Consider the following 23,233-nt stretch of genomic DNA (forward strand, 5'->3'; position numbering starts at 1 on the left):
AGAGCTTTTCAAAGGGAGCCAAGTTTGCTCTCCTTTATACCAGACAGACTACTGGAAGAAGGGTATGAAATGAAGCCGGAAGGAAAATACTGTACTACTGGGAGACCATGGTTGTTTCGGCAATTAAGGCCTCCCCAGGGGGTTAATTACACACAGAGACAGGCAGGCATTTTAGAAAACGTTTTCTGAGTGTGCCACAAGAATGAGCACAGCTTGGTCAACCTGGCTCCGGATCCTCAGCAGCTTATTTGCCCTGATCCCCAGGAACGCACCTCCCAAGAGGTGGCGATGGTTAATGTTTCATCAGTGGCTCAAAGGGTCGATTTGGCCATCAGGGCCATGTCCCGCCAGAGTCCAATCCCCTTTCCTGCACACTGTTACAGGTGTGTTTTACAACAGTGTTGTCCTCTCCCCACTTCTCCAGGACACCCTGCTCAAGTGTTTCTCTTCTCTGTAGCCTGCCCTCCACTTTGCTTCCCATTCACAAGCCTTGAAGCACCCTATGACACCAATTTCCCTCCAGTGCATCTTCAGTCCCCAAAATCTTGCAGATGGTTATTTTATCAAATGAGGTAAAATTCAGGGGAAGGAATATATTAACTTGCATTGATGACTAAAGCCTAATTCCTGTAAGTAATTAGTTTTTTCTTTTTGCTATTAATAGTAACACTTCCCCATCTGTATGGAAATCCTCTGGAAAACGTAAATTTGGCATGTTTTATTGAGGTCTCTGAGGCAAACACATAAATGCAAAAGAGACTTACAGACCTAAGATTCTCATCAATAGATATATTTTTAAATCAATGCCAATTCAATTGTTTGTGATCTTCTCTGACAGTATAAACTGGAAAGCTTGCAGTTATTGGAACACTATTATTTTACTAACTTTCCAACTTAATAAATCCTAAAAAGGGGAAAATCCTTTTATTTCCCTCCATTTATTTATGGCCTGGAATGTATAAGCATCTACAGTGAATTATGATTAAAAAACCCCAAACTTGTACAGTAATAAATTAACCCTTCTCTCCCATGTTCTGCAGTAAAATGATCTGGGACGTCTAACAAACAGAAATAACCATGGAATATGCAAAAGTATATTTCACTATTTTGCTGCCAGATAGTGATTGCATTGGGAACTATTTTGTCCAGATGTTTTTTAACTTGCATGGATTTGAAGAGAATTTCCTAAAATACATAGTAGGAATGATTGATTATGTGAGACAATATGGTGCTTTTTTACTTGTACCAACATGAAACAAGAATTCCTTATTTCACAAAGAGACAAGAGAACAGTCAAAGATCTTCTACCCAAAGGAAAAAAAACACAGCATGGTGTACAGTGATATGAAAAAAACCACATGTGGTAAAACCAGTAGTTTATAAGTATATCACTCCATATCCAACATATGTGAGCTACATATAAAGAGAAACATTCACCTAAGGGCCAAGGGAATGGTTTAGACACTTTTTAGAGAGCAATTTTTAACTTGAAAATTGTCATTGATAGTTCCAGTAAGTGAAAGCCAAGAAATTTATTCATTGATTCTGATAATGCAGTGAATGTGAGAAAGGTCAAAGTTTGCTTTCATCCAAAAGAATAGTTTGATGTTAGATCTGAGGTGCATAACATGTTTAACCTGAGACTGAAAATCTTGGTAGGGTTGGGGTGATTCCTCCCATTAAAAAAAAAAAAAAAAAATATTTTGCTCTGGATATTCTAAACTTCTGTCACAAATAAAATTTAAAGGCTATAATAAAAGATTTAAATGAAGCAGATTAGAAGTGGAAAACAAGTGTTGTGATATTCATTCAGTTTTTGCCTGTGCTTGTGAACTACAAAATGTATTATTTGTTCTGTATAATCAGGCAATTCCCAGCTTTGTACAAGTCTGTCATACATTGAGAGAAGGGAGAATACCACTCTCCTGGAACAGGAAGAAGTGATTTTAAACTACTATAATCAGTTAACCTTTTAACATATATTTTCCACTTAATCTTACCTCCAAAAAATGCTCTGCTTGCTGTTCCCGATCCAATTTTCTTGATGTTGTTGTAATCAGACCTGTGAAAAAAGGATGATATTTGATTGTCAATACCTGTTGAAAAATATATGTCTCTATCGACCAGAAGAAATAAATTCATTTTTCAAGCACTCAGAGGGAAAAAATCTATTTGAAGCTATATCAGACACAGATTTCTTGACATCTGTCAAGCAGTTTCTTTCTTGGTGCAGCCATTATGACTTTCTGACTAACAATGAATCTTTAAAGAAAAATGCTGTGAGAAAAGTAACTGAAAAACAGTTAGCTGTGTATCTACAGTTAACATGTCACATTTATTACAGTGAATAAAAAATACTTACTAAAGAATCACTATTTATCTTATGATTAAGTGCTTCAATGAATCATTTGCATTTGACTGAAAACCTTCCGTAAAAAACCTCATTAAAGATTTCAGAGGACTCAAACAATTAATGGGATAGGATGCTGATTACTTCCACGCCAAGAATACTTGACAAAGAAGGTTATTTCTGTAATAACTACTTGTATACATAATGATTTCCAAATGCAATCATTCTAATGCATTAAAGGTTTTGTACTACAATTTCATCAATTTGTTCCATGCTCAAATTGAGTCTTTAAAATAAAGTACCCTTTTACATGAGGATGATCAAGATATCTTTTTGTTTAAAGCAATGTACTTTCACAAATTATTAACCTCTTGTGAGATTTATAACAAGGAAAGAAAATGAAACACTCCCAAAGTTCCCTGAAGAAAAGCGATGCATATCTTCTATGAACATAACTTAGTTTTTTATTTTGTTCTCACTTGAGACTTAAAGGACAGATTTGAGTTTTCCCTGATACACAACATTTCTTTGAATAGGAAAATGCATCATGTGCTTGTTTTGTGATAGATTCCAACAAGCATAAAGGGACCAACTTTTCCTAGAGATAAAGCTGGTTTTGGAGACAATGACAGTGGACAAATTTGTCCTCAAGAATTCCTCATCTCTAAGATTACCAAGGAAGACAAGAAAATAAATCTCCCTGGATTACCTATTATCCTTATTTATTTAATCAGACCAGCCAAACATCTAAACACAAATCCATGATGACCCTAAACTCTTCAAAATAACCATCAGCAACATCTTACATCTACGTAACACCTGTAGCCCCAGAAAGCTTCTACAGCTCCTCATACACTGTCGCCTTCTCCTTGGAGGAACCACTTTATCTATTTTGGAGAGAAGGGGGGAAATATCACTTGAGATAGTGGGATGAAATGAACAAAGGAAAGTCCACTCTGCTTCCAATATTTCAGACTCGTTAAAAGATCTCTTAGACCACAGAAGTGACACCCAAGGGGAGGTCACAGAAACCAGAGTGGATCATTACAATTACATGGAAGAACCTGGTGCTGACAAAAGGCTGAAAAACCAAAACAACTGGTATTGCCTGCATTAAGCAATTGTTAGTATTCAGACATCTACTCACTGCATGAGTTTAAACAGACATGACAGCATGGATGACAAGTTAGTTGTCATTCACAAAAGATCCCCCCATGTCTAGAGAGAACACAAAGATAAAGGGAAGAAGTTCCTAGTTATGAAAGAAGTTCAACCCCAATAAATCGATAAAGTAAAAATTTCAAATTTTAAATATCCCCCTTTATCACATGCATGGTCACTATGGGTAATTATCAAGCACAACCTCACCATGGTAAGGAATATGATCTTTTTTATATCATCTTCCACTTTCTTCCTTCCTAATGTATCACTGTGAACTCCACCTACTTTTTAAACAAGAAATATCTAGCTGTAAATTATAGGTCTCTGTCCTCATCATCTTCTTCAAGCAGATGAATTCACACTCCTTTCGAAGACCAATAGCTAATATCTGAAATTGAATCTCACTCTCAGAATGAATAGTACTTGTCTTTCATTGGTAAAACTAAAACTACCACTACTACTACTACTACTACTACTACTACCACCACCACCACTGCTCCTCCTCATAAAACTACTGTTATCACTAAAGTTTTTTTTTTTTTTTTTTTTGTTTGCTTTCCTTTTCTGAATGTGGAGCCTTATGGACTGCAATAATGGTCAGAGTGCCTTCAGACTTGAATTTCCTTCTAAAAGAGCTATATGAACATATGGCAAGTCTGTACAACAGAACTGCCTATATTTTAAACGTAGCAGATCTTAACAGATTTAGCACCCAGACTTAACAGCCGGTCCTAAAGGGCAGGTAACCAGACCATCATCATCAGTTCTGCAGACCTGATCCTGAAGTATGGTGCTAGCACAACTGGTTGTTTATGCTTTAAAGACATCTCTACATACAATTGCTAGTTCTGGGCAGTTTCATTAGGTTGTTACAATACTCTCTAGAAATAATTGGTCATTTGTGTGTGCAGTTGTGGGGCATCTAGTTTCCATTCCCGTTCTCTGGGGAACTCTCCCATCCAACACTCATGGTGGCCCCACTGCAGTCTCCTGGCTGCTCACTTCCACATACATTCCTGAAGTCACAGATAGATCACACTACACAACACTACTGTTTAAAATATGACTATACATAAAATCAGATCTCAACTACTTGATGTTTATTTAATTATGGTCACATGTTAGAATGGATGTTAATCTGGTCTTTTCAGATTGTAAAACTGTATTTCAAGAAATTCTGTTTAAGACCAATCATCAAAACTGAAGAAAAGAAATATATTCCAGTTAAGTCTAAGACTACCCACAGCTTTACCACTCCAGTCTCATATAAATTAATTTCATGCGTTTTATGAAAAACTTGCTGTGTCCCTCCCCCCTGTATTCAGATACGTAATAATAGTAATATTTAGCAGGATGTAGAACTTTATTTTTGAGATACAGGGGCAACTGAGAGAAACTTGGCTTTGCACAAGACAGTATATCCCAGTTTTAGTTCTCTAACTGTATTAAATTGTCATACTCTGTTATGGTGTAAAGGCATTATCTAAAGAAAATAACTCGCAGAGAAAAATAAACCCAGAGAAATTATGTCAGGCTGTACTGATAGTTATGATATAAGATCACAAGGGGACAATAATAAAAAATGACCCTTCCTTTTTTCCCATCTTCAATATGTGCCATAGCTCTTCTAGACACAGACATCTGGACAACTGTCCAAAGACAGCTGGGAAATATAGCACGCATTTATCACAAAATAGTCAAAAACACTAACAAGCTTCAAAAGTCATAGCACACCTCTCAAATGGTTTCTCTCAAATTTCCAGGGAAACATCACAGTCCTGCTAAGGGCAGGAGATATTTATAACTGTGATGATTCTTTAAGAACAGCCATGGAAGTGAAGAGGAAAACGGGATCCAATAGAAAAGTTATTTACAATAAAACCATCAGCTCACAAGCAAGGGTATATGATTCTGTTCCCAGCTTTTCATACTTCTCTTTGACTTTCTGAGTTAAAACATCTCTCTGTGCATCCCAGCACATCTGTTCCTCAGACCATATAAATTAACTGTTTTGTGAAACTCTGAAACATTGCTTGACCCAATATTTCAGCTTGGAGATAACTATATTTTCTTATACCTGTTACTTTTGCTATTGGAGTACTTTTCCCACCCTAATAAATGAACAATTATTGTTCTCCTCCCGTTACAGAGTTCGGAAATGCTGGATGGTGAATAAGCTCACCCCACACAACATGTCCCATTATACTGCAGGACACGGCGACAAGTCCCAGCTGACACCGACTGGGGAACAGCCTTCCAACACCTCACTGTACGCTGGACAGGATCATCATCCGTTTCTGCATCATTCCCCTCTAAAAGGTAACTCACCATGTGGACAGAGAAGAAATAGCAGTGTTCTTCACCATCATTTTATAATCTGGATGGGAGAACCAGAGGTTTGGGGTGGGCAACAAAGCAGACCTGCCTTACAGCTTTGGTGCAGCCATAGTCACACAGAAGAAAGAACAGGACCCAGACTAAGAAATCCTGACACTTTAACCAATATATCAGTCTATACAATCTTCAGCCAATGCATCATGTTGGAAACGAATCACCAGTTTTTAGGGCTCAGATGTGCGATCAAGACATTTGAGCAACACTTAGCACTGATGCTTGGGATAATGCTTTTAGCACATCACAGATGTAAAGTGAAAAAAAGAAAAAGGGTCAGTGAAAGAGATTAAAACTTACATGAGTTACTTCACATTTGCAATGAATGAAGCATGCAGTCACTACAATGCAAATGAGGAAACCTAACTTATCAGCAAATGGTAATTTGATCATAGGTCTGATGTCTTAGAATTAATACCAGGTATGTGTGTGGATGCATGTGTGTGTGTGTGTCTGTGTGTGTGTATAGATGATTGAAGATGACATAAAATCCAGGACAGTTATGAATTCAACAGTATGACTAATGTTTTATTATTTTTTTTTAGAAAACTGCATCTTTATTAATAATAAAGCCAGCAAACCTGAAAGAAAGAGCAGCAGCTTGTTGGTTCTATTGTGTCAGCTAAGGTATGCTTTGTTATTCAAAAGTGGTATAATGTTCTGTCTCGGACTGAGTCTTCTGTGATATACTGTATTTTTTTGAACAGTAGTTCTGCTTGGATGCCTAAACATGTGGCTATGCTAAATGTCTGTATCTGAGGAGTACGCGAAAGTACACGTCGTGCTCTGATGATATGCAGCTAATAGGCTTAATCTAGCACAATTCCACTGCAGTCAAAAAGGCTGTGTAAATTTATGCTAGCTAAGAATCTCTCTCAAATGAATGTAAGCTTCGCAATTTTATTTTTAGTCAAGAATACATGAAAAAGCACACAAAATATTAACTTATTTAACATAAACAAAGCAAGGCAAAAAAATTTATATTCAAATATAATTTGAGGACATCTTTCATTTCAAAAAGTTCACTAATTATATTCCACTTGCTTATCCAGATTATTCCTTCCTCAGGAGGTTGTGATACTGCCATGCAATCTTACCAGAGCTCCAAAATTTAATTTGAATTCTGACATTTTTGCCAATCTTTATCAAAGTTTGTTTTGTACACAACTGGAAATATAAATATGTTTTATAGGATGCTCTAAAGCTAACAGAGATACTTATGTTTATGTTTGTTTTTATTATTAACTTGACAAGAAATGTGGCATAATATGCAAGCAAGGTGAGACTCTTGAGAAATGCAGGCAGAGAAAAAGCAAATAGTGACTTCTCAAATCTCAGGTGAATTTGATGTTGATCAAAGTGAAGGTGACAACTGAAGATGAGGGAAATAACGCCAAAACTGCACTAGCCCAAACTGTCATCTGAGGATCGTGTATTTATTGGACACACTATTTTATAAATTCCATAAACGATCAACTAGTCAGCCAGAGTAGACCATGCACATAAGACTTAATTTATATGCTGGAAAAGTTAAGCGTTTCTTTGTTTTCTTAATTCTTTCTGTTCTGGAAAACTCAAGGCATTTGCTACCTCTGTTCCTGGAGTCAGGAAGGGTGATGGCACCTGGACAAATGCAAACCTGCCTGCTAACTCTGCCTTCAACTCTTTAATTAGAGCGTCCAATTGCCAATTAGGATTTTCCAACTGAATAATCCATGCTCTGCCTTCAGTTAGCCCTCTTGTTGCACAGAAGGGTCCTCATACAAATAAAACCTCTGCGTGTCTGTGTATGCTTAAGTCAATAGACCATGATATATAAATACATACATATATATTGTATATACAGTCAAATATTTGAGTATGTGTATGTGTGTGACATTCTACATATACCAGTGAATGTTAAAAATTATCCTAACATACACATATTTACATAAGTATATTTAGCTCTGAGGTTTACCAATGTTCATCCTTTCTATATATATGCATTATTTGAAATATTTGTGTTAGAAACAAATTAATTCATGGACTTAGAGAGCCACAGAAGAAAAATTCACCAAGGGCTGTTAAATGCAAAGGTTATGGCAGAGGAAATCTCTAAGCACTGTATAGCTTGAACAGTAACACACAGAGGAAAACATTGTTGTGGATTTGCTTCTTCTCTACGGGTTCAGATGAGACCATGGCCGTAGGGTGTGATCGTGAACTAAACTGACCTTTGGCTTAGAAGAAATTCACATATTTTTCAATACTATGGCACTTAGGAACAAAAAATCAGTTCGCCACAGGCTATTTTCTAACACAGATTGAATTTCCCTAATATCACTATGAAGCTAAGGAGAGTTCAGTAGCCTTCTCCCTACGAAATTAAATTATTTTCATTCAACCTGTGGATGGATAACTTACCTGAGCTTTTTCCTGAAGTACTGCTTAAAAGCTAACAAAATCTGGTATGGAGAGACAGCATATTTTACTGCTGTCTCAGGAAGTGTTACAAACAATATGGTATAAAGACTAAATTTTTTAAAAATGACTTTTTAAAGAACTCTTTTATTAATTTCTCATTTCCAAACTTTGTTTGGATGAAATGTGAAAAGAGTATATGACAGGTAACAAGCAGGCTAAAGTAGAAGCAGCCCAATACGTTCCTCTGTTTTAAGCTGAAGGCAAAGTGTCTTCGTAGAGTTAGGAAGTGGATTAGGAAAGCAATGTCTTATTCTCTTCCCCGGGCAAAAGACTAACAGGATACAATTTACTGCATGTTTTACTGTCCATTATTAAATCACCTTTTTTCTCCTGCCATACATATTCATAAAAAACTTTCCATTAAAAGAAATACAAGCGTGGGATGGGTTAGAAGTATGACTAGGGACTGAAACCTCAGAATATATTGCCTGGCTGCAAGTCATAGCAGTACATGCTTTACACCCTCTCCACTCCCAGTGGTAGGGTCTTTGACCAGGACAGCCAGGCAGCACAAGACCATATATGTCAGGGCTTATACATCGCACCCACACAGACATGGTCTGGATGGATTAGCTGATGTCTCATCTCAAAGCTTTCTGGTCCCTGGTTGCTGGGGGAAGCTTTCTTCTCATTAAGATACCAATCCTCATCTTCAAAGAAACCAATTTTGAAGTGGAAACAAAATTATAAAATTAGAGAGCTTTCTCCACAGAGTTCTTCTGCCCTGCAAGATGCTCTGAACATCCTGCAACACTGATGCTATCTTGTCACAGTCCAAAATGGATGCAGTTCCCAATCTGCCTTTCTCAAATACTGTAAGGAACAAGAATACAGAAGGAAAACCACATGAAGATATCAAAGCAAACGTTCTGTAGAGTTACCCTTAAAAGCTCTGCTTGGGGAGAAAAACGCCTTGGGATTATTTGATAAGAATATGGGCCTTTTAACCCAACAAGTTAAACAGACAAAAGGAATACGTAAAACGAACGCTGCTTTTCCAAAAACGTTCCATAAATTCAGTGACTGGTTATACTCACTGCTTGTTCAACAGAGCTCCTAGGCTAAATTGCAAAAATTCATATGGGAATGTATGAGTTTACTGATGGGTTTACTAGAAATTGCTACAGAAATTAGCAGTACACACAAAGGTATGAACACAGCCTTTCCATACATATACTGAACACAGGAAAGAGTACACATCTGTTGAGAAATATAGGCATCAGCTGTCAACTGTCCTGCCACTCTTCGAAAGTAAATTTAGGACTTTAGATGGGAAAAAAAAGGGGTAGCCACAATAAATAGCATTAGGCTTTCCATCATATATTCCGGAAAGTAAAACTATTGCGTATTCCTAACCACAGAATTGTTGAAATGAATAGCAATAACCAGGGTAATTTTATTACCCACAGGCAGTGAGAGGCGTTGTAAACACTCTAACAGCACATTCATCTCCTGCAATAAATTAGGGATCGACAGAATGAAATTGAATTTCAAAGATAAATGATAGAAAACGATGTACATTTTACTTGGAGATGTAAACAAACATATCATTTTATATAATTACACATGTAAACCTCTAATTTAGAAAGACTGTATTCTGATCTAAATGAATGATACTTCATTGAACAAGAAAGAGAACCCACCAGGCGAGCCTGTGCAATTATGTGAAGGACTGCTGCCTTATTGTTTTTCCTGAGGTGACAATGAGAGTGAAACGACCTCTTTGAAATAAGCTAGGTATAAAAAATGATTGCTTTTAAAAACAGTTACATTTTCTAATGTGTGGTTAGGTCTGAAAAAAAAAAAAAGAGAAGCTGAAGCAAAACCTTTTTACTCATCTTTGGTTGTCCCTTCTGTCTCTCTTTAGAGTTCCCTCAGCTTATTGCTGAAAATATCAAAACTGCACAAAATGCACAGCAAACATTTACTTCAGTGAAGAATTTGGATTATGCTTCTCTTTAAAGGCAGATTCTAGCTTTTTTTGTTCCTAGAATCTGTTTAAAATGACAATATGGTGTGCCAGTCTGTTCAGCCTGGTGGAATGGGGGACTCAGAGGGACTCCCTTTCATCCCTTTGAAACTCAGTCAGTGCAGTCCTCATCAACTGCAGGCAAAGCCACCACTCTCCTAAATATTCCACTCCCTTTAAAAAGTGGTCAGGTTTTCTGTTGCCTGTATTTCTCCTGGAAGGCTGTTTGGGAACAAGACTGCATGGTTGAAAGACCTGGTTTCCAGACAGACTGCATTTATGATCAATGCAAGCCAAGCTCCTTTGACTTCCTCTCACCTAATGAATTTGCCATTGCCTTTCTTGCACTGCAGTTCCAGCCCTCATCCCTCCTAAACCTGATGGATGGAGGCTCCAGATAACAGCTACACAGCCCTGCTAAAGCAGCCTAGCTACTGCCTCCAGTGGATGCACATCTAGCAGAGAGTGACAATCTTGTTATTAGTCCTCAAATATACCATTTCGTTTACTCCACTAATGAATTTCTACTCTTCAAATTCCCAGGGATCATTTCTTTCTTTTTTCCCCCCAAACCTTTCCTGTTTGGATGATGCCTGCTAACTCTGGATCAGAGGAAACTCCCACTTTTGAAGCCAGCATCACTGAAGAAACTACCAAACAAGATCATCTGTCTAGCCAATACTTGAAATAATCTTTAATGTGTGCCCTTCAACATGCAAATTCCTCTTTCAAGATTCATCATTTTTATTTCCTCTTTAGCCATACCCATATGCACATATCAATTCAACTATTAATCTCCATGTCCTTGTACCTCATAAATTCTGCAGTGCAACCATATCACATGCATTACTGAAGTCCATGTAGATTACATACAGAGCATTTCTTAGAACATCATTTATCTTATCAATGACATCAAGATAGGCTGATACGATTTACTTCGGGTAAACCCATGAGCACTTGTATCCCATTTTCTATTTATTTCCATGTTTTTAATTATACCGTCCTTCAAAATCTGTTCAAAAGCCTTGCAGATGACAGAGGTCAGAGAAATAGTTCTGTGACTGAAAGGCTTATTCCTTTTATTTGTTATCTCCAATTGTATGGTTCCAATCCCAGATTTGATAATACCCTTCAATAGTTACTTGCTAGAGAAGTTCAATTTAAGGTGCACTTTTTTCACACTTCTGGAGTAGAGATTATGATAGTTATTCTTACTTGCTAAAAGAGTGATGGTAGTGAGTTGGAGTTGGCCAGGAAGAAGCCAAATCCCAAATAGCTATGGACAGCAGGATAAATCTGCAAACCTGACTGTATCAAACCACAGTTACTACCCTGACTACGGTTGCTTTGGACCATAAATAGCTTCAGGCATTTCACTGAAGTACCTCAACTCCGGTGGGATGAAGCTACTGCTCAAATTGAGACCCCAAAAAGACTATACTCAAAAACGATCCCTTAGGGGCAGGGTGGTAGAGCCACCATCAAACACACAGTCTGCAATCCACAGCTACAATTTTTAAATGACAAGACTGATAATACTCAAAGTACCCAAGCTGCACTGGCAGTTTCTTCATGGTGTCACTGTAGCCTGACTCATCTCTTTGGGTTGTGATGCTCTGAAACAACTGCGCAAATGCCCTTGAGGGACCGGCATGCAGGTGCTTAGCTCTCCTAAAACACTCCACAGGGAAGTTCGCAGTTCATGGGATAAGAAGGTTTTCAAGTTCAAATCCTTTATTTAGGCTCAAATGAATACATAAGAATAGAAATAGCATTCGTATCTTCTTTTGCTTTCTTCCCTTAAAAAGTGCAGGGCTGCCTGAAAACCTAATTGCTAATAGGATGCCTCAGCACAGATTTTAACATCCCCCCTGCATTACTTTCATTTTCAGGGAGAAATTACAGAATTCTATTTGGGTTATAATTAGCATATAATTATTACTGGCAGGAATAGCTATAAATATATATAACTGGTGGCTAGCTTAGTAACCAGCACACATAATCATTATACAATTTTCTTTAATTTTTTTGTGCACAAAGGCCTCATAATTCTGCAAAAGCTACGACTGAGCCTAACTAAACTCTGGTTATAATTTATGTTAATTAATTTCACTGTTTGTAAGAAAGAAGACTTATATAACACACGCAGTGGGGGTAGGTGGTGTCGCTTTCAGTGGAAAGGGGCTATGCAAATACTCTGCACCTTGGGCTTGAATACATCATGAATTATTGTTCGATCTCTTTCTCTGGCATATTACAACAAAAGAGGGAAAAAAAAATAATAAAAAAATCTCCAATGTATGCTTTTGTATAACATATGCATAGGTCACAGCATGAGGAGGTCCTGGTATTTTCCTTTCTCAATTGTGGAGGAGGTGTGGAGGGTGTGCAGGGCACAGCTGTCAGTTTTTCCACCTAATCTAGACACCCTCATTACCTTTTAAAGAGAAGTGATTTTGCATTTTTACACACACACCCTCAACCAAGCACTGTTCTTGACAATAGGAAAACAACTCTGGCTTTTCTCCCAGCTGTGCTCAAAAGAAAGGCGTTGATCCATCATTACCAGCAATTGTCTCCAGATCAGCAAAGCCAGGCGCTGGGAGAGCAGAACCTTGTGCTAACTGCAGATTCCCCAGGTCAAGTCAATCTCATCTTCATCTCTAATAAAAAAATGATTCATCGGTGAGGTGACCTTACTGATCCAGAGGCAGAACGCAGAGCTGTGGAAAGAAGCCTCATAGAAAAGATATATGGCCTTGTTTCATGACACGCAACTCATAGATAGACCTCAACACTGTCAGGATCCGCTGCCCTTCCCAAGGTGGTCTCCAGCCTAAGAATCTGTACTGAGGCACCTCTGCTTGGTTTCCAGTTCACCTTCTATCTTGGTCTGTAATCTTACATGAGACATTTTATGCCACTGTGCTTCAGTTTCCCCTCCCATAAAACTGGGATAATTGATATCGTTCTTTGTAAAGTGCCTTGTGATCTATAAAGGAAAAAATGACTTGTGTAAGAGTAAGATATTATTATTAACTAACAACCACATAAAGCTCAGCCATAACAGCACTAAGCATTTTCCAAAATTTATTGTTAAATAAGTAAAGAAAATAATTTCTTTAAAGACTGAAATGAATTTCTTTGCTTTCCAGGGTTTTCTGTTTTCTTTTTTACACTTCTCTGTGCAGGGATTTATTTAAATTGTTATCCATGAGTAAAATACAGTATTAGCTCTGACCCCCTGCTTCAATGGCTCAGCACATAACAAATAGCAAAAAGGCACAGTAAAACCAGAACATGAGCAGTAGCTGCTTTTCTCTGCAAAGCCAGTCCAGTACCTCAGCCTTGTCAAACAGCTGTCAGAGTGGAGAGGCAAGAGTGGATCCCGGGTACCAATCTTTGGCTGAGGAAGAGGAGCAGAATCAGTTATTTGAAAGATCTCTCTCTTGTTTTTATGCCAAGTGAGAGGTGGGATCCTTGGGCTGAGCTCTTTCCACGTGCACAGTCAGATGGAGCAGAGGAAGGGCAAGCAGTCTCCATGTTCAGTTGCTCAGTTGGGGGTCTCAGCAGCACTCCAAGCACCGTCCCTGCTGGCTGCTTTTAAATGATGACACTGGTTTATTTATAACTCCCAGAGTGACTGGGGAAGAACCTGAAGGGACTGGGATGAGAGCATAGAGGGGATGGAGGAATGAGATATGCACTGGGGGAAGATGTAAACGTGCATCAACCCCAGCAGAGGAGAAGTGGAGACTAAAATCAGGGCATGTATGCAAGCCTTTGACACCGGTGGGACTGATAACAGGAGCAAGGGCCAGCCATCACCTAATGAATGAGAATGGCGTGGTGCTACTATGACTTGCTTTTGGAACAGAAGATGCATCCAAAGGCTGTGAAAAGCTACTGCTGGAAGTACTGCAGCTGCAGAGACAGCCACCACTTGTTTTTCACTTTCTCCTGCCTGAAGCACAGCCCTCCTGTTTTGCTCCATCACTGTTTATACACTTCTCTTTTATACTTTCTACCTTCTCCTTTTGACTCCTGGTTAGTGCACAAGTCCTTATATTCTACTTCTTCACCGTCTGAAGGCCCCAGATAACGATGTTCACCTAGATGAAAGAGGGATGTGTGTGACTTCATCAGGCCTCACATGTGCTTCTCTCCTGGTCGCGCAAATGAGGTTCTGAGGTCTTCCTAGACCTGTGTGGCAGAACTGTGAGACCAAGAAGCAATCAAAGCTACTCCTCTATTCCTTCCTTAGTCCTTCCAATTGAGTAAATCGAGTTTCCTTAGCTACCTTCCTCCTGTACAGATCCCTATCAGAAATATTAAGATGGATATGGATGAAATAGGAATGGAAACGTATGTGTGTGAAAGCACCAAAAGAAACATCAGTCAGGTCGGGTAACAGGAGGACAACAAGGCACATCACGTATACTATCATCCTAAGAGAAAGATAGATGATAGCCCTAAAGATATCCAAGATGAGGAGATGAAGAAAGCAAGCAATGATTTACAGAGACAGAAGTAAGCAAGATTGTGATGCAAAGATAACTTAATTACTAAACGTTTTAAAAAACCTGTCCAAAACTCAGTTCCTTGTCAGTCAAGAAGAAGCCAAGGGACACAGTGAGGACTTCACTTTCGCACATGAGTCATCTTGGCCACAGCACTTGGATACACATGCCTTGGTGTGTAGGGTATGAGAGTGTGAGTAGAGAAAACCAACTTACAAAGCAAGTTAAATAAAATAAAATAAAATACCCTTCTCCCTTCACAAGGTCTCACACTGAGTTTTGTTACACTTAACTGTGACACTCCTATTTCAGCTAGTTTTAATCTAGTCAACTTCTCAATAAAATGGATGCCACGTTTAACTATCCTGCTGACCACAAGCTGAGGAGAACCATGAGTATAATACACATACCCATTGTGAAACCTATTCTGAGCTAACCTATCATGACTCAAAAGCTGGTTGTTATTGCACTACTGGATACAAAGGCTCTGAAGCAGAGTGGGATGCTTAGTGTGCTCATTTGCATCTCATTACCCAGTATGCTCTTCCTCCTCAGAGCTATTTTCATAGAGGCATTGTTGTCCGAGCCCTGGGAACAAGTAGAAAGATTTGGTGACTCTGGATGCATGCAGTTCTTTTCTACTTGCTTTGCTCCCCCTTTATAATGAAAGGCTTTGCAAAGTGGTGAAAATGAATCAATTTTTCATTTTTAAGGCTGTATGGGTGGGGTTTTTTTTTCAGTAGTTTAAGCTATCAGGAGCAAATCTTGAATAACAAATAAGATTACAGAAATATGAGCCTAATGTTCCTCTCTACAAGGTGCTCAAGCATGAAGGTTTTGATCGGAGAGTAAGAAATGAGATTTAACTTCCTTCTGATTTAAGTTTCGTTTGTACAAAGAACCTATTGCAGCAAAATGTGATTGCAAGCTCATTATTCAGTGAAGGGCAAATATCTTCAATCGCAATCCAGTAAGATCAGCAGCTTTCTCTGTGTGTTACAAGCCTCAACGAAAAGAACTGAACATACTGGCTTCTGTCATTGTCTACATCTAAGACTGTGATGATTTCACCCTGTCCAATTCATTTCAAAAGCTGTAGCTTCCAATTAAAAGTATAAGTTGTCAGCCAGAATAAGTGTCTATCATTTGAGCCAGAGCAGTTTTGGTTTCTGGCAGTTTTACTGCATCAAAGGGTTGATTTACAGATCAGTTACAATTTTTTTATTCAGTACTAAAGGGAATAAAACTGCCTCAGACACAGGACTCAAAACAACACTAAGTCACTTCAGTTTTCTATAATTTTCAATATGTTTTATCAAGTTGGAAATAAAACTTCATTCCTCGGTGACTTTATAGTTTTCAACAGGCACTTAAAAATAATTAAAAAAAAATAAAATCCAGGAAGATCTAAGAACCTCAACATCATGTTCTTTAACAACATCTAGCATACAAAGATTACACTGTACTTCATAAATGTCAATGAATTCAGCACCAAAGCCTGTGTGAGGTATGAAGTTAACTCCTCCACAGGTTAAACAGATTTCTTCCCTTTTACAGATGGGGAATCTTAGCTATAAAACTACATGTTGAAGACTGGTACAAACCATAGCAGAAGCACATTTAAAACTAATTTTCAGTCTCTCAGGTTTGCGTTTTAAGAACGTGAGCAATTCTGAGACTCCTTCTTGGGATAAAAGATGGGTAGATATAGGTAAAAAAAGTGTACAAATACACAACAAGAAGATTCTGGGTAAGGAAAAAACAGGTTTCTGGGTTTTTAAGGCTAAGACTCAGTACGTCCTTAAAACATGCAGAGCAGTTGCTCCTTGGGCTTCATGTGGCAGGAGGCTGAGTGGCATGTCACAGCAGGATCCTGTGACGATGCTTTTAAGCGTTTGTGCCGTGTAACCCCCGATGAATCAATTAGGCATTCTCACTCACCCGAATTATTAATTTTACTGGCAATACTGTTTTTACAGCAATAGCACAGCCTTAGGTCTAGAAACTGGTCCTGTAGGATCCAAAATGAACAGGTTATACCTGCTGTAGGTACCTGGGATGTGCTGGGTGAAATTAAAACAACCCAGAGATAAAAGGCAAATGGATTAGGTATTTAAAACGTTTTAAGATGGAGGAAATCACTGTCAGCTTCTTTAAACTCCAAATCTACCCCAAGCACACTGCACTGAGCATGGAGCTAGTGTGTTGGGGTATCACAGATACATGGAGGAACTGGGAGCAGAGACTGGAGACTGCTTGGCAGCTCAGATGAGGCTCCGTTGGAGCCAGGACAGGCACAGATCTAATCACATGAACAACAAAATACCATTTTCAAAAAGGCCATGATATCTGGTAACAGCAACACACAGAGTTGAGTGCGCTGCTGGAGCACATGGACAATCCTGGTAGCTATTGCACAGAGTGGCAATGGTGGTACAAAGCCAGGGATGCATGAAAAACTACAGCAGCCGTTTCTCTTCCAGAGGCAATGCTTGTACGAGCAGGCAAAAATGAATTGAGGCAGTAACAGTGCAAAGTAACAAAATAATGTACAATAGTTCATTAAAAAGTGAAATGAGCAACAGTTCATTAAAAGTTTGCTAGGACACCCTCTGCCCAAAAATAATTTTGCTTTGCCAGTTAAAGGAAGGAAGACAAAGAAGTAAGATTAAATGCATTTTTAGCACATGGATTTTTCCAAGTGTCAGTGGGTATTCCTGCAACCACACCGTCAACACCCCTCTCAAAGCCAAGAGGTAGCGCAGGTGCCACAGACCAGAATAGGACCCTGGTTAACCAGTACATGTAAGACTCATTGTACTCACCTGCATCCTACCTGGCTGACAAAGATCCTTATTCAGTCAAAGGAGAGAAGCAGGCACTTAAACATGATTTGTATAGTTTATTTGAGATATCCAAGCTAAGAGGAGACAAAATGCAGTTTAGGGGTGTCTATCTCTCTACAGCCACTGTAAAGGCAGTTTGCAAAAGTAGCTGAGGTGCAGATGTGTCCTAAGGTATAAAACCCAGCAGGCAGATGAGGGAGGCAGAATGGACTGTCTCTCACCCCAGGTCCTCCTGGATCTGGGGCTGTTGGCATGGCCTTATGGCATAAATTAGGGCAGCCCCAGAAAGCTGCGAAGCAGCTCTGAACCCCTTATTTTAGGCTACATCACTCTCTTTGCCATCATTGATATTTCTCCGGGATCCTCTGCCAGCTGGCCCCTTTCCGTCTCTATGTACAAGGAGAGACCTCTCCTGTCCAGCGGCTCAGACAGTTCCCTCATCCTCTGGCCATTAGAGTTCAAGGAGGGAGATAGCACTTGCGACCGCTATTTCTGCTGCTGAAATAAATTCAGCGTTCTGTTCAATTTTTATTTCTAAGTAAGTCAAGACAAGAATGATAGATTAAAAATAAAAAAAGCTGAGCATTCAGTCTAGAACCTGCTGCAGCGCTGCAGTTCCAGCCTGCCGGACCCCAGACAGCCTCCTGCCTCCAACTATGGCAGTTATTGATTTTTGTACCAAAACATTTACACTGGCACAACCCCCAGTGAGTGCAATTATATGGGCATAAAGGTGCTTTATACTAGCATAGATTACGAGATAAACAAGCTCATTTATACTGCTGTAAATGCATTCACTTCAGGGTATTTGTACCGCTTTAATGATACCAGTGTAGTTAAAGCAATACAACTTGTGTCTACACACAAGACCTCAGCCTAATGGTAATTAACACAGACATTTCCAGCCACCCTGAGCAGCTGAGGTTTATGTTAGAAATAGCAACTGACCCATAACAATTTGCAACAGCGTCAGAAACCTCTATAAAACAACTCCACCTTCAATTGCTTTTGCCACATTTGCAGGAAGGATGTTTATTATGCCTCTTTTAGCAGGAGGCCCCAAGAGCTAGAAGTTGCTTGCGGCCACTTTTCTCTTGCATCTGGACAGCAAAACAAAAAAATAATCAATTCAGCCACTGACATTTTGCTGTGAAAGAGCTAAGCCAGCACAAAAACGCTGATAAAAGTGGCGGTTAACCCTGTGCTACCCTTATTGTTCTTTATTCACCATTTCCGAGCGCTCGAGCAGCCCATGGAGCGCGGGAGAAGGGGCTTTGCCATCTGTTGCTAGGGCTGACATCACCCCTGTTTGCTCAGGCATTGCTTCTTGGGGCTGTGTTTGCATCATTAATCAGCCCTGGCTCTGCGCTGGCCCATTCAGCAGGGCCTCGGCTGTCAGCTCTCGAGCACCTCGCTGCAAAAGGGACCTGCCAAAGTGCTTGGCCTCACTTGGAGAGAGATTTGGATATACATCAAGATACTTTGGACGGAGTATTTGTCAACTCGTCCTGGGAGAAACTGCACCCTGCACGGTACATAACTTAACAATGGGAGAAAAAAGAACCCCAGAAAACCACCCCCCTGTCCCACAATCACCCTCCATGGGTTAAACTTAACTCCAAACCACAGAAAACCAGATTGCGCTTTCCGCTGAGACTGGATTTGCCAAGAGGCTGCTGAACCCATCAATGTGATAATGGATACAGATTTTGCTTAGCTTTCTACTCCCGGTCTCTTTATCTCTTTTCCCTGAATATTAGAACAATCTCATGGGAAACTACAAGAAATACCTTGTCTAGAAAAAAAGGAGGTTTAATAAAAAAATGAGCCGCGAACGCAGACAGGTGGGAATGCTGCTGTTGGACAGTCAGGGAACTGAGGTATAGAGGGGCTTAGTGACTTGCTCAAGGTCAAACACATTGACATGCATGAGCAAGGAAAGACCAAATTGCTGTCTACAAATACTGCAACAGCACAGACACCAACTAGACACTAGACTCCTCATTTCCGAACACCTTCTATGTTCCCAAATGTCCAAGTGTGTCATGCAATATTAGGATAAACAAAGGGCATGTCATATTTAAAACATGTATGGCATAAATATGGAAAATGCATAACAAAACTGACACATATATTGAACAGGTTTCCAGAAATATGCAAAATTTCCATTTGGAGTTGTGTTTTTTCCTTAGGGATGAAGAGTGGAACAGAAATACAAGTTTCTTTTACAGGAAGCAGGTCTGTAATTGAAAAATGAGTTATTCTTTAAATGTGAAACATCAGATGGGACTCATCTTGAGACTGACACCTACATTTAGGTGTCTGCATGGGATGTAGGGAGATCATCAGTGCATGTTCAAGTTGGTTGACTACACATAAACATCTAGGGCTTTAGGTACTCCTGGTCCCCAGCTCTTGCACTGGAGAGATGTGGCTCTCCTGTAGGTCCTGTGGATGCCTCAGGTATCCCAGGGCTTCTCACTTAGCACTCCGTGCCCACGTCTGGAGTACTCTCCTCCCAGTTTGATGGAGAAAAAGAAAATGTTACTCTGCCTGCACATTCTTGCAACATGATGATGGGGACAAGTCACTGAAGAACAATTTAGGTTCCTACTTTCAGTGATCTTAATTTCATTTTCACCTTATATGGCCTGTTTTCTAGACCCTACCTGACATCAAGCTGTCCTAATTAATACCTTCCTACATTGCTCAGCAGCAGTGATAGCCTTCCTCCCAAGTGTTTTTGACAAAATTGGGCATCAAATGAAGTGCGTTTCTCACTGAATCTCAGCTTTCCAACAGTTGTGGGTTTTTGTGAAAAAACCCACACCTCTTCATTACAGTGTTTTTAATTTCCATATTTTTTCTCTAAAATTAGGAGTTTGGATTTGAGAATCCCAATGTGCTGTCTAATAGTCTCTCTTCATGCCTTGATGTAGTCCAAGTTCCCACAGCCCTCATATCCCGGAATCCCAACGGGACAAAAACTGCTCAGAGGAAGCTGTCTGAGCGGGTTGCCCAGCCCAGAGGACTGGGAGCTGTAGAAAAGGCTTCGGGACTGTTATTCTCAAAAGACCAAAGAAGCATTTTATATTTTGATTTTTCACCCCAAAAAATCCAAACTTGTATATGACATTTTTTTTAATGGGGAAAAAAAAAAAAAAAAAAAAAGACTTGGGCTCTCCTGTGCTTTATACAGTGATACATAACTTTGTGGCACATCACCAACTGAAAATCCTCCTTGCAGAAAGGGTTTCTGGGCTGATACATATTCAGTTTCTGTAGTAGTGTCACCCCCTGACTGTGTAACATGTCCAATTTGGAAGGACTAAGGAGCTGAGTTAGACCCCAACTAGCCCTTGAATGAGTGGGTGCTCAGGGCTGCAAGCAGATATATCTATTTTCCTGCTCTTCTCAATAAATCACTGCCGATGACACCAGCTCCTGAGTGGCAACTGCTCACTTTTTCCCTGCCCTGCTCCCCCAAGGGAAGAAACAAAGGGTTGGCTTTGGACAGGGGGCTGTGAGATGCATCAGCCACAGGAGACATTATATCTCTGTTCTTGCTTCACACTGCCCTTTCCACAGAATGATACCATCAGAATATACAGCCTTAAATGAAGCTGTTTGACTGTTCTATATTAAAACATTTTCTAACAGGGGAAAAACCCACCTTTCCGGTCATTTTACGGGAGCTACACCATGGCAGTACCATGCTGTCACAGGAATAGGATTAATATTTCAACTGATATGATGCCAAACACCACACAGGATGAAAGTCATCTTGTCAAGTTTTGGCTAAGTAAATCTGGGTGTCCTGTCTAAGCTTGTAATCCAGGTTTCTGCTGTAAGAGGCACAGGAGAGGCTGATCAGCAGTTTGGACCACTGGTCCCTCTCCACTGCCTACAGAAAAGTCTGCATGTCTGGTTTAGCACATATGCCTAACTCTGAAATGGTGACATTAAAAAAGATTAATCCCATGCTTCATGGCCAGCAGCACCACTACAAAAAGCTGTTCTCATCGCTCCTTGTTCTTCTCCCCTCTCTCCCCTTGCCCACTCAGATATATTCTGTAAGTCCCTGGGCAGCAGCGCACTGGTATTCAGAAGTCTTGATTTCTTCTGGCAATTTAGTCCCGAGGTTTAACTGTTTATACAGGAAGACTTAATGAGTACAGTTACTTGTGTGAAAACACAAGCATCTGTGGTTGTGATTATGGCTAAATTCAGCCTGCAACCTCAGCTGTCAATAGTTTATTATCTTTTAAGAATTATAATAAAATTAAATCACATCCCCTAATTATAAAGGGACTATTTTGAGAACTCTGAAAAAGGTGACCTGCACCTTTTGGGCAGGAGCGGGCTCGCTGTGTGACCTTCCCGTCACCCTAAGCATAATGAAGCAGAAATAATTGGGAAATTCCCTCCGATGTCACCTCTCAGATTGTGCTTGCCGCTTCTCAAGGCTGTCATCGCGCTGCCGCCTGCTCGCAGTAATCGCTGCTGGCACAGGATGTGCTCGTACCACGCTGCATTATTAGCAAGCTGTCAGACACCGGCGACGCAGAGCCCCAGTGCCAACAGAGTGAGAGTTATAGGGGTAATAATGTTGTTCGTTAGGTAAAAATAACTGAACTTTTAGAGTAAAAAAAAAACAACCCACAACACAAAACTCTAGTCTTTGGTTGAATGCTATTTTATTTCTTTCCCCATGCCAAGCTCAGGAATGGGTTTACAGGGTGAATACAAGCGGATACTGAAGAGCAGTAATTTATTTGCAGAGTTCTTTCTGCAAGCCTACAAGGGTTACCAGGGGTGATTACTTGCTATGTTTTAATAGCTTTTATAGGCTGGATAGTGCGTGTAAGCCAAGCCCTGATTAAGGACTTGAATACAACCTGCACCCCAAGGAGAGCAGCTCCAGGAGGCATCGTGGCTCAGACACATACTTGAGTCCCACTTACACCCATGCTTCCCTGTCATGTCGTGGAGGCAGTCACCCACTATGGACCCTTGCCAGTAACACAGCCCAGCACGGCTCCCTCTGCCCTGGCTCCCTGGAGAGTCTGGAGGTAGGAGGAGAAGCCTCCCACCCAGTCCCCATCCACTCACTCCCAGCATGGGGACCAAGAAGTGAACAGTGACCCCCTGCACACCCGGTCCCATATTTTGAGCAGCCGGCAAAGGAAGGGGGGATTCACACTCTCCTGTACAAAATATCCATCACAAGTCAAAGTCCAGCTGTCAAACAGTTCATTCCTTTATACCATCTTCCCCTACATAAGGAACAGCCTCTCAGTTCAGTTTTCAACCTAACACCTCATTCAAATCTCTCCTGGAGCCCATAAAAAATCTGTGAAAGGCAGTAAATATTTCAAGAACAACAACTCCAAGTTACTTCCCTCTTACCAACTTCTCAGCATATCCTCTCCTCCGCTTCTCCTGTTTCTGTTGTAAACCCAGGATACAGGAATGCCAGCAATTTGCAGCAATGATGATTGTTCAAGTATTACAAAGACAACAGGATAATAAA

At 40.0% G+C, this 23,233-nt stretch overlaps 1 protein-coding gene across 1 annotated transcript in view; it reads right to left on the reverse strand.

Annotated features, from left to right (window-relative positions):
* The window catches only part of FAT3 (FAT atypical cadherin 3), a 416,111-nt gene that overhangs the window by 135,510 nt on the left and 257,368 nt on the right, over window positions 1–23,233 (reverse strand). The window contains exon 4 of the mRNA XM_074860296.1: window positions 2,001–2,062. Within this exon, the coding sequence (XP_074716397.1) occupies window positions 2,001–2,062 (62 nt within the window). The remainder of the gene's footprint in view (window positions 1–2,000; window positions 2,063–23,233) is intronic.

The sequence above is a fragment of the Strix uralensis genome, chromosome 2 (genome assembly GCF_047716275.1).
Source record: "Strix uralensis isolate ZFMK-TIS-50842 chromosome 2, bStrUra1, whole genome shotgun sequence".
Lineage (NCBI taxonomy): Eukaryota > Metazoa > Chordata > Aves > Strigiformes > Strigidae > Strix > Strix uralensis.